The sequence below is a fragment of the Hemitrygon akajei genome, chromosome 9, assembly GCF_048418815.1.
Source record: "Hemitrygon akajei chromosome 9, sHemAka1.3, whole genome shotgun sequence".
Classification (NCBI taxonomy): domain Eukaryota; kingdom Metazoa; phylum Chordata; class Chondrichthyes; order Myliobatiformes; family Dasyatidae; genus Hemitrygon; species Hemitrygon akajei.
This window is the reverse complement of record NC_133132.1, coordinates 125,137,948-125,150,326: the sequence shown is the minus strand read 5'-3', so window position 1 is coordinate 125,150,326 and position 12,379 is coordinate 125,137,948. Positions and strand designations below refer to the sequence as shown.

Below are 12,379 nucleotides of genomic sequence, written 5' to 3'. Positions count from 1 at the left end.
GAAATGATAGAATTTTTAAAATTTTAAATGCATTCAACTTTTCAGATTTGTTGATGATTGTAATGACTTGGTGGCATTGCCATGGAATGAACAAAGACATCAAGATCTAGACTGGTGTGAGGAACCAAACATAAGGTAAAATAATGCAATTTATTATTTTATTCTATTAATCTCTAAACTGTAACCAATGCTGAGGCTCTGATTGGGGACTTTCAGAGCTTGGGGAAAGTGGAGGGCCGCTCTGACCCGGAACGGTAGCACCTGCAAGGGTTCCTGCTCAGGATACGAGCAAAGGCCAACGGCAGATCCGGCAGGTTCAGTAACTGAACTTAAGACGGAGAAGGCGGATGAGCTAGGACCTGAAATGACAACAGCTATAGTACAGGCGGATGAACATTTGGGAAGAACAATGGCCATTTCTTCAGTTCGCCCAACGGAAGGCAATAGCAAACTACCGTTGCTAGATACTAGGTTTCCTAGAATCTATTTGCTAAGAAAACCATGGTCAAACTCACAAAGTGTATCGCAAAACAACAGCGTCAAGAGGATCTTCAAGATAATTCTGAAGATGCTTCGCTCGGTAGGGTTGATACTGGGCAGCAGGGGATCCCCGACTGTCATCAAGCTACGGCTCATAAAATTCAAGTAACACAAAAGAAAATCATTGCTACTTGGAATATAAGAACCGTATATCAAGCAGGAAGTTTGGACAATGTGATTAATGAAATGGAAAGACTAAAGATTAACATTTGCCAAGTTCGTTGGACAGGTACTGGAACATGTCAGAACAGAAATAGAACACTAATTTATTCTTGTGGAACATCCCATACTAATGGAGTAGGAATCCTTATGGATGAAAACATGGCAAAAAGTGTTTTAGGACATTGGGCGATATCAGAAAGAGTGCTCCTTGTTAGATTCAGAGGATAATCATTTGATTTAGCGATTATACAGGTATATGCAACAACAACAGATGGAACAAATGAGGATGTAGATAAATTCTATGAAGAGCTTGAACAAGCAAAAAAGGATGCAAATCTCAAGATATTGTTATTGTCATGGGAGATCTAAATGCTAAAGTAGGACAAGTTGCTGATGGAAATACCATAGGAAAATTTGGACTAGGGGAAAGAAATGAAAGAGGTGAGAAATGGGTAGAATGGTGCAAGATGAATAATCAAGTCGTTATGAATACCTACTTTAAAAACCATCCAAGACACTTGTGGCCCTAGAATAGTCCAGGTGATAACACCAGAAATCAAATTGACTTTATTACTATAAACCAAAGATTTAGAAACTCAGTGACTCAATGCAAAACATATCCAGATGCAGACTGTAATAGTGACCATAACCCAGTAATATGTCATGTAAAAGTAAAACTTAAAAAACTAAAGAAGCAAAAACCTGAACAATCCCTGGACTACTCGCACTCAATTAAGGAAGAAATCTTAAGACAAAAATTTACAATTGAAGTAAGGAATAGATTTCAAAGTCTATAAATAGAATCTGTTGAAGATGATAGCAATCATTAGAAATGAAGTTTAACTCTCTAAAGGATGTCTTGGTAGAATCAGCAAAGTCAGTGATTCCTAAAAAAGAAAAAAGCACAAAGAATAAATGGATGACAGATGAAATCAAAAATCTAATGGCAGAAAGGAGACGGAAGAAAGCAAATCCTGTAGAGTGTTATGTCAAAAAGCCAAAGAAGAATGGTTAAACCAGGAATGTGAACAACTAGAAAGAATCCCTATTACTGATCCAAAAAGGTTACATCAACAAGTCAAGAATATCACTGGTAAAAAGCTCCTCTTCTTCAGGTGGATGCTTGAAAGCAAAGGACGGTACCACTATCATTGAAAAAGATGAGATTATGAACAGATGGACTGAGTATATTCAGGAATTGTTTGAAGACGATTGAGGCAAAAAAACAGAAATTAAGAACATTGAAGGTCCAAGTATTTTAAAATTTTAAGTTCTTAATGCAGTAGATAAGATGAAGAAAGGAAAGGCAGCAGGTCCTGATGAATTAGTAATAGAACAAATTATCGCCCTTGAAGATTATGAAATTGAAAAACTTACTGATTTAATCAATGACATTTATGAGACTGGAATAATACCAGAAGGGATGAAAAAATCAGTATTTATCACTCTTCCTAAGAAACCTGGAGCAATAGAATGTGAATCACATAGGACCATAAGTTTAATGAGTTATATCACCAAAATACTTTAAGAATTTTGATGACAAGAACTAAAAGTAAGATACAAGCTGAAATAGGTAAAGAACAATGTGGTTTTGTGAAAGACAAAGGTACAAGAAACAGATATTAATGTTAAGGATACTATCAGAATGAGCTATTCAAGTGCAAAAAGGTTTGTTTTATCAACTGCACAAAAGCATTTGATAAAGTGAAGTACAGTAAGTTATTTGAAATATTACGGGAAACTCTAGATCTAGATTTGAAAGACTTCCGCCTAATCAGAAATCTGTACTGGGAACAATCTGCCACTGTAAGAACAGAAGGAGAAGTGAGTTAGTTTACAAAAATCCAGAGAGGCGTTAGACAAGGGTGTGGTTTCTCCCCTGATTTATCTAATGTGTACAGTGAAGCAATATTACAAAAAATAAGAGGCATCCTGGGAATCAAAGTTGGCGGTGGAAACATCAATAATTTCAGATATGCAGATTACACTGTGCTAATTGCAAGTATGGAGGAAGAACTACAAAACTTAATTGATACACTTGTTGAAGAAAGTGCAAAAATGTGTCTATCAATTGCAAAAAGAATGTATGGTGATATCCTAAAAGAAGGAGAATCCTATCTGCAGGCTGAGAATAAACGGGGAAGACATAAAACAAGTACAGAACTTCTGCTACTTAGGAAGCTGGGTGACATCAAATGGCAGGTGCGACATGGACATCAAAAGAAGAATAGGGATGGCAAAAGACACCTTTACGAGAATGAAGAGTATACTGACCAACACTGAACTAGGCATGACAACCTGCCTCAGAGCACTGAAATGTTACGTTTATCCAGTTATGTTATGTGGCTCTGAATGTTGGACAATATCTAGTAACATGAGGAAACAAATTGAAGCAGCAGAGATGTGGTTCTTGAGGAGGATGCAAAGAATATCATGAAACAAATATCTAACGAGGATGTCATGAACAGAGCAAGCACAAAAAGAGAAATAATGTATGAGATTGTGAAAAGGCAACGTAACTTCATTGGACATGTGATTAGGAAAGAGGACTCAGAATGCACGGTAATTATGGGAAAGATTGAAGGGAAGAAAGCAAGAGGAAGGCAAAGACAAATGATGATGGAGATGACAGCCAGAGAACTGGAAATGAATACCAATTAATTGATCCACTTGACCCGAAACAGGAGTGTGTGGGCTATGGCAGTCAAAGCTCAAACTGGGCAAGGCACCTGATGATGACAAATTTCTTTGCTGTGTTTAACAAGCTTGTCATAAACAGTTTTAGATGCACTACTGAATTATGGATCTTAAAGGGGATAGAAAGTGGAAAGTTCATGAATAGTTTAGATGTATGAGATTTTAGGGCAAATGCAGTTTGATCAAATCATCATAAATAAAAGGTTGTCATTAAGACCAGTAACTACTGTTAGTATTTTAGAAGGAAAAGACATGCATAACAGTGTTAATGTCTTTGATGACAAAAAGATTTCTGACAAGGCTGAATGCATCCTAATTGGAAATGTATGAGGGACAAAAATACTAAATTTGCAGCTCTGATTTAAGTTTGAAGGGCTTAACTTTTAAACATTTCTAACAAAATGACTGATATTTACTGTAAAAATACATTGCCATATTGTTAATTGCTATCCATCATGACTTACAGCGGTAGAAATTGGTCTTTATTCATTTTAGTGTTCGGCCACTCGTTGCGTTCCTTAAGGCTTTCAATCCATTGATTTGTGTGGAGCCAACTGCTGTAAGGAGAATGCCTTGGGAGAAGGAAGGGGTGAAATAATGCCCAGGCACATGCACCCCAAGTCAACTTTTTATTTTATCTATGTGACTTAGTTGAATGGTCTTGGAAAAGAACCAAGAATATTTTTACTTTGACTACATCACCTTTGGAAACAAAACTAACAGAATGTCAACACCATTGTTTTACTGCACAATGGATATGTAACACAGTATAAAAGAGTTAATGTTTTGATATTTGTAATTGCGAACTCTGTGAAAATATTCAATATTTTGTTTCATGTCTGTGATTTATATTTCTTAAACTAATCTCTGCTAATATTTTCCTTTAGGATTTTGTATTTTTTGTTATACATGTACTCAATATATAGTGACAGAATCAACTTGAGTGATTGCACTACTACGGCTATATAGTAACATACTTGTTTCAATGTGTTAGTCTGCTTCAAGGGAATTAGAATCTTTATAATTCTGGATGGTTATCATTCAGCAATACTATATATTTGTTTCAATAATTTGAATGCAAAATGTGTTATTGTTATAGTGAGAGTCTCTTAACCTCCAGATGTCCAAACCCTCCAAAAACCCAGTGCTGCAATAGATCTTGTTACCCAGGGACCCTTGGTTTTAGTAAGTGGACTATCGGTAGCTGCCCTTTAAGTACACTGACCTCAATCCAGGGATTCCCTTTCTATAGTTTTGCCTATCTCTACCATTATTGTTTTTCATCTATTTTAAAATCTAAACGCGCCCCATTCTCCAATCTTTTGGCAACCTATCTAATAATATATTGCTACAAGACCTGATCAAAACCTGCCTAGATTGTGCCATGCGATATTTTCCATTAAGTATATTTTTATAAATCCAAATAGAATTTTGTTAAATGCTACTGTACTAATCAAAAAGTATAGTGTAGCTTAAAAATGTATCATGAAACTGTTATTTCAATTAACAATCTTAAAATATTTTTGCATTTTGATTAATTTCACTATATTTTATTTTTAAGCCAACTTAATTTTGTTTTAAATTCAATCTTATTTTTCTATAGAGTTCAACTGTTTTCCTATTTACTAGTTTTCTAATGTCTGCGCACCTAAAACCGAGCTTTTGACTCTGAAGGCCTGTAGCACTCTGGATGCTGTTGATATGATCCTTGGGTAGCTCAGTGAAAGTCGCTATCTGTAGTGGGACTGGCATCCTTTGACAGTTGCCAAAGTAGGGATGGCTGAAAGCTATCATTAAGTTAAATGAACATTCAGGCATATTTAAACTTGATAGCTTAACTTCCTTATTATCTTTCAAATGTGTTCATCAAAATCCCTTAGAAATTAATGGTGTTTCAGCTTACATCCCACGTTTAAATACTGGGGCATCCTTGTGGAGTCTAGTGTTAGCTTTGGCATTCTGAACCTGTCAGTAAGTCATGAACTTCTGTTTCATAGCATATGTATGGAAATCTAGGACTTGTATAATTCAACAACTGAATGTCAGTGGTTCCATTTGAGTCAGTATGATCCATCCTATTACATTTTAAGAAAGTAAACGCTGATGTTAAGAACTAAACTTGTGAAACTGAAATAAAAAAATCATTAAAACTACATAAAACAAAATGGCAATATATTAAAATGAATTGATCTGGAATAATTTTTTTCGCTAGTCGATTAATAAACTTTTTGGAAAAGTGCTATTGCTTGATTAGTAGTACAGAACAATTCTTGCTTCAAGATGTAATTTCACCATGACTATTTTGCTGATAAATGAATATTGCCTTTCACTATAGGTAAATTGTAGCAATGCATGTGTAAGCTGTTGTGTGCTGGGGCAGCAGGCTGAGGGTAGCGGACACCAACAGAATCAACAAACTCATTCGTAAGACCAGTGATGTTGTGGGGGTGGAACTGGACTCTCTGACGGTGATGTCTGAAAAGAGGATGCTGTCCAAGTTGCATGCCATCTTGGACAATGACTCCCATCCACTCCATAATGTACTGGTTATGCACAGGGGTACATTCAGCCAGAGACATTCCACCGAGATGTAACACTGAGCGTCATAGGAAGTCATTCCTGCCTGTGGCCATCAAACTTTACAACTCCTCCCTCGGAGTGTCAGACACCCTGAGCCAATAGGCTGGTCCTGGACTAATTTCCACTTGTCATAATTTACTTATTATTTAATTATTTATGGTTTTATATTGCTATATTTCTACACTATTCTTGGTTGGTGTGACTGTAACGAAACCCAATTTCCCTTGGGATCAATGAAGTATTTCTGTCTGTCTGTCTGTGAGCTTGCTGTTCATTCTGATCATATTTGGTGCTTGTTTTACCCCTGCAGAATGATAATAGATTGCAATCCACAAGACGTGGCTGAGTTTTTTTATGAAGAGCAGCCTGAACTGTTGGAATATAGAGCTGCTGTTCCCTCTATTGATATACTCACTCGATGGTATCTGAAACGTGCAGAGGAGATTGAGAGTTATTCTAGGCAGGTGAGAAGCTGAACAGTAACGTGTTTAGTGTGTTTATTTTCATGCTAAAATATTGTATATTGTTGGAATTCCTCCTGATTTCCTAAGTAATTTAGGATTGTTAATGGCATGAAAATTTGTTTCTGAAATAAAAGGATCAAAAATTAGTTTGCAAAAGATGAAAAATTTGAGATTACAAATTGAAGGAGAAGTTGAGGAAATTGGATTGACTGCTAATCTCTGGGAAATTATACTCCTTGTTCTGTCATCACACCACCTTCAGCTTTGTGATAATACAGAATTTAATTATAACGACATCTGAAGTCTGAGCTTCCAAATGAGCAACTTCCCCCCTTTTTTTAAGCAAAATTTGAAATTCACTTTCATTTGAATACTGGTGAACATACATTACTTTGTTTGCATCAATAATGTATGAGCCCCATGTTCCTAATGACAGGTAGATAGAGTCCTGCAATAGTATATTCAAATAAGAAAATGGTACAGAATTTATTGGACCAATTCTTTTCTTTAATGTGTCTACTAGTTTTCTATCCAACACTTTCCTGGTCAGCAAAAGCTGTGCTCCTTTTAATTACCATGTGGTGGCACCAAATCTCAATTTGCAGCACCCACTTCAAAATAATTTGATCACAGGAAGATCTAAACCTCAAAACAATAATTATTTAATATCTACAGTACAACACTTTCACATAGATTACAAGGTAAAAGGAAGCAATGAATAATGTAGTTTAATATAATTACTTGGATTTGTTTAGACTTAACATTTGTAAAGAGGGGATCAAATTCTTGAACAGATCTTGCAACAGCCAGGATATTAATTCCATAATTTATTTTTGTGCATTAACTTTGTTTATTAATCTTCCTAACTAATGTTAGATTCAATTCATTTTATTATTTTTTTTACTAAATCTTGCTCCTTTCTGCAACTTCTGTTTCATTGAGGAGTCTCAAGTGAAATCAGTTTAAATGGCAAAATGCAAGTCTCTGAAATGCGGTTATAATGTACCATAATTCACGTTGATACAGTAGTCTCACTGAGTTTGAAAAATTATGGAATATTAGATTGTAGACATTATAGTAAAATTGAAGTTTAATTGGAGAGAGATTGTGTGACGGACAATATGAGCAGAACTGGAAGAATTGGAAAACTGAAAATAACATTTATTATGAGCTACATGTGCCAAAAATTTGATCCATTTGACAGCACTCTCAATGTACTTCTAGGTGAATTGTGCCCTATCTCTGATACGACTTGGCAAGGAAAGGAATATTGCAGGTTTAGAGGCTCTCTGTGACGATCTGGTTACTCTGGAAACACTTGTGTATGAAGCAGGGGCTGATCCAACTCTTTCTTTGAAGGACATGCAACAGATGAACGACATTGATAAACTGAGGCAACTGTTGATAAATGTAAGAGATTCAAATATAAATTCAGCCTGAGATTATTAGCATTGTATTTCAGCAATTGATGTAACATACTCAGAATTACCACACAATTGCAATTCGTATGAGGTTTTCTTTGTAATTAAGTTTTAAAAAATAATAACTCTTCTTTAGTCCTTCCATTAATTGCTGTGTATGAAGAACAGGTGCTTCATTTGTTTCAAGTCTTTACTATTTCAGCATTATTTGCAACATAAGTTTGATCATTTTTAAGCAGATTTGTTTTCTTCTGTTCTCAACATGATGGGAATGAAACCCATGTAAAATCTAGTGTCTAGCCATTCCATACTGACAGTGTTATTTTGTACACTTTACTAAATGATATGTTTTCAATGTAATCTTTGTTCAGCAGATTATTGAGTTAAAATTATTTTCTTTTCCCATAAAAGAGACCTGTATATAGTTAATGTTGCATACTGATTTATCTTTTTGTCAAATTATGTTTTGGCAGTCATCTGAAGAAATGTATATAAAAAATGTGTACCAGTGGGTGGTTCCCTTCCTGCACCGTTGTGAAAGTAAAAAGGCGGGATTTGCAGACAAATTGCTGAAAGAATATTTAGTGACAGAGGCAAAAGAGGACTTAAAATACCCTTTGAAGATATTTCAGCAATCAAAACCTGATGTATGTTTATTACATTTTATTTATTTGTGATCATAAGTATTAAACCAGACCTCTTCCATTTGAAATTGTTTTACCAATGTCAAAATCAAGCAGCCAGTTTCCAAGTTCTATTATGAGTATTATGTTTAAAAAAAAGCTGCATCCATCATTTTTGTAAAAGGTCTGGCAGATGATTTATTTGATATTGCTGAGGAGGATGATTGTGGAGAAGAATGCACCTTCCACATCACTAATACAGTGGCCATCAGTTAATCAGACAAGCTACTTATTTGTGACAACTTTTAAAGAACAAAAACAAATTGTGAAAAAAGCTGGGAGTCCCTTCATTTATTGCGACTCTATACTACTTAGTTGGGGAAAGAGACTGGCCGAATATTTTGTAGCTAGTATCAGTCTCATGCACATGTCTAACGGCCATACGACTTCACCATGCTTGGAGGGAACAGTTTTTAAATAAAGGCATTTTTTGTTCAAAAAGCAGTGGATTTTTGTCATTGCTAATTGGTGAGTAATAAACAGGAATTCAGAACTGTTTTGCTCTCTGCTGTTTCTGGTATTCAAGCTTGGAGATGCCGAATATGGCAGTGAAAATGAAACTATTTTACTACTTCAAGTTAGGAACTATGAAGAATTCAAAGTTCAAATAGTTCAAAGTAAATTTATTATCGAAGTATATGTATGTCACCATATACAATACTGAGATTCATTTTCTAGCGAATGTTTCCAGAAAATATAAGAAACACAATAGAATGGACAACCAACCAATGTGCAAAAGACAACAAACTGTGCAAATACAAAAAGAAATTAAAAAAATAAACAAATAAATAAGTAATGGTATTGAGAACATGAGATCAAAGGTCCTTGAAAGTGAGCCCATAGCTTCTGGGAGCAGTTCAGTGATGGGGCGAGTGAAGTTATGCCCCTTGGTTCAGGATCCTGATGTTTGAGGGGTAATGGCAGTTAGGAGTTTCTGACCTGGCTGGTGTGGGTCCTGAGGTCTTGCACTACCTTCTTGCAGCAAATATGGCCTGGATGGTGGTGGTCATTGATGGATGCTATTTACTGTGACAGCATTCACCCTCTCCACCTCTGATAGCCCAGTGAGAGCTATCTGATTGATTTCTGGTTTCCTCCTCCTGAAGTCAATAATCAGCTCCTTGGCCCTTCTGACATTGTGTGAGAGATTGAATTTGAAGGTAACGATGTTATAGTTAAAATGAAAATTTGGAGGATGCAGTCATCAAAAGCACTGTTTGAAGGCAGTGCACTATCTGCACCAGGTGTCTGCACTGATTTTGTTCATTTACAAAAGAACACATCACTGAATGAATTCCTCCATTGGTAACTATTAGGGACTAATACAGTTTTATAGTACTGTAGTAGCTTTGGTAGCATTCTAATGTATTCTGTTTTAACTAATTTAAATACATTATTTGTTTCTCAAGTTAAACAGTAACTTGTCTTTTTTACACCTTTTTAACTATTTCCATGAAACTTCGCTAATTGGGACAGGTGCTTTATTAGGTCAAAATGTACTGGTGCTGATGTGTCCCAATAATCCAGACTCCACTGTACATAGTGCATCCTTAAGGTCTGATAGGGTTCCACTTAGCAGGTTAATACAATGAATTAAAATTAATGCAGTCATATAACCAATTCATATTGCTTATATTGACTGAGACAACTGGCTGCATTGACGCAGCATGATATCAGATTTACTGTGGCATAATTTTAATCTTTGAAAATGTATGCAATCTCTATCTTGCTCATCTTTTGGAATTTGGTAGGTCTTGCATGTCTGCACTTCATTCCTGCATACAAGTTTCTGGTGAATTTTTAATTTTGTGATTTGTCCACCCAGATATTTTAAATTATAATTCAGTGACATTATATACAGTACACGTTACTCAAGATAAAGTTAAGACCCCATTAAGCTGTCATACGCTCTCATGCTTAAAAACATCATTCACGAAAGTAACTTTATATAAACAGAGTTTTTGACCTCACGACAGTTAAGACCCTATATTTTATTCTGTTCATTGATTTATTCCTTATTTGTATTCCTCTTTAGTGTCAGCAGAAAATTATTCCTGATCAACAACAGTTGATGGCAGTAGCCCTAGAATGTATCTATAAATGTGAGCGAAATGATCAGCTAGCTCTCTGTTATGATGTACTTGAGTGTTTACCACAGAGGGGTTTTGGGTAAGTATGATCAAATCAATGAAGAATTACAAGTTACACATTTTGTTTTAAAGTATTCATTATGAATTATTGCTCCGAAAATATTAATCTGTTTAAAAGTAAATGATCAACAGAAACCTCAAATTCAGAAAGTCCATTTTGTTTGCTTAGGATTAACATGAGACTTTCTTATTTCTTATTACTATTTGGGAGAGGTATGGGGTGCAGGTTGCAGAAGGAATGCAGAAGGATAGAAATGAATTTGACTGGAGCAGCTGAAATGATGTGCCGTGATGCATTTAGAAAAAAACCTAAATTAATATGCGAAGATGAAATGAATAAGATCATTGATGTAGATACGCCCAATTATTTGGTGCTCTTGTGATTTTGATAGTGCCAGCTAACAGATTTTCCAGATTATCTGATGTTATTACATTATACCCAAATGCACTTTTTCACATTTTTATCATATTACACAGTACTATATCACTGAACTCAGTGGCTTAAAAAAAAATGTATTATACAAAGCACCCCAGATCCAGCTCTGAATCACAAACCAAGCTATATTCCAGAGCCAGAGTACGCATGGAGTCAGAGGAGGTAGCAGAGGTACTTAATGAATTTTATGTTTCAGTATTCACCAAGGGCAAGAACCTTAGTAATTGTGAGGATGACTTATAGTGGACTGAAACATTTGAACATATAGACATTAAGAAAGAGGATGTGCTGGAGCTTTTGAAAAGCATTAAGTTAGATTAGTCGCTGGGACTGGATGAGATGTACCCCAGGCTACTGTGAAACGCAAGGGAGGAGTTTGCTGAGCTCTGCTAATGATCTTTGCATCATCAATAGGGATGGAAGACGTACCGGAGGATCGGAGGGTTGTAAAGGTTGTTCCTTTGTTCAAGAATGAGAGTAGGGATAACCAGTAAATTATACATTAGTGATTCTTTCTTCAGTAGTGGGCAAGTTGTTGGAGAAGATCCTGAAAAGCAGGATTTATGAGCATTTAGAAAGACATAATCTGATTAGGGATATTCAGCATGGCTTTGTTAAGGGCAGGTTGTGCATTACAAGCCTGATTGAATTCTTTGAGGAAATAACAAAACACATTGATGAAGGTAGAGCAGTGGATGTAGTGTGTTTGGATGTCAGTAAGGCATTTGATAAGATTTCCCATGCAAGACTCCTTCAGAAAATAAGCAGGCATGGGGATCCAAGGAGACCTTTCTTTGTGGATCCAGAATTGGATTGCCCACAGAAGGCAAAGTGTGGTTTTAGATGGTTTGTATTCCGCATGGGGGTCAGTGACCAGTGGTGTTCCACAGGGATCTGTTCTGGGACTGCTCTTCTTTGTAATGTTTTTAAATGACCTGGAAGAGGAAGTAGAGGGATGGGTTAGTAAATTTGCTGATGACACAAAGGTTGGGGGTGTTGTGGATAGTGTGGAGGTGTATCAAGTTACAGCACGACATCAATAGGATGCAGTACTGGGCTGAGAAATGGCAGAGTTCAACACAGATAAGTGTAAAGTGGTTCATTTTGGAGGGTCAAATTTGAAGGCAGAATATAATATTAATGGTAAGACTCTTGGCAGTGTGGAGGATCAGATCTTAGGGTCCATGTTCATAGGACACTGAAAGCTGCTGTGCAAGTTGACAGTGTTGTTAAGAAGACGTATGGT

At 36.0% G+C, this 12,379-nt stretch overlaps 1 protein-coding gene across 1 annotated transcript in view; it reads left to right on the top strand.

The window, feature by feature from the left end:
- Positions 1-12,379, top strand: part of nbas (NBAS subunit of NRZ tethering complex) — a 305,288-nt gene that overhangs the window by 94,759 nt on the left and 198,150 nt on the right. The window contains exons 22-26 of the mRNA XM_073056940.1: positions 46-135; positions 6,290-6,443; positions 7,668-7,853; positions 8,338-8,511; positions 10,583-10,716. Of these exons, the coding sequence (XP_072913041.1) occupies positions 46-135; positions 6,290-6,443; positions 7,668-7,853; positions 8,338-8,511; positions 10,583-10,716 (738 nt within the window). The remainder of the gene's footprint in view (positions 1-45; positions 136-6,289; positions 6,444-7,667; positions 7,854-8,337; positions 8,512-10,582; positions 10,717-12,379) is intronic.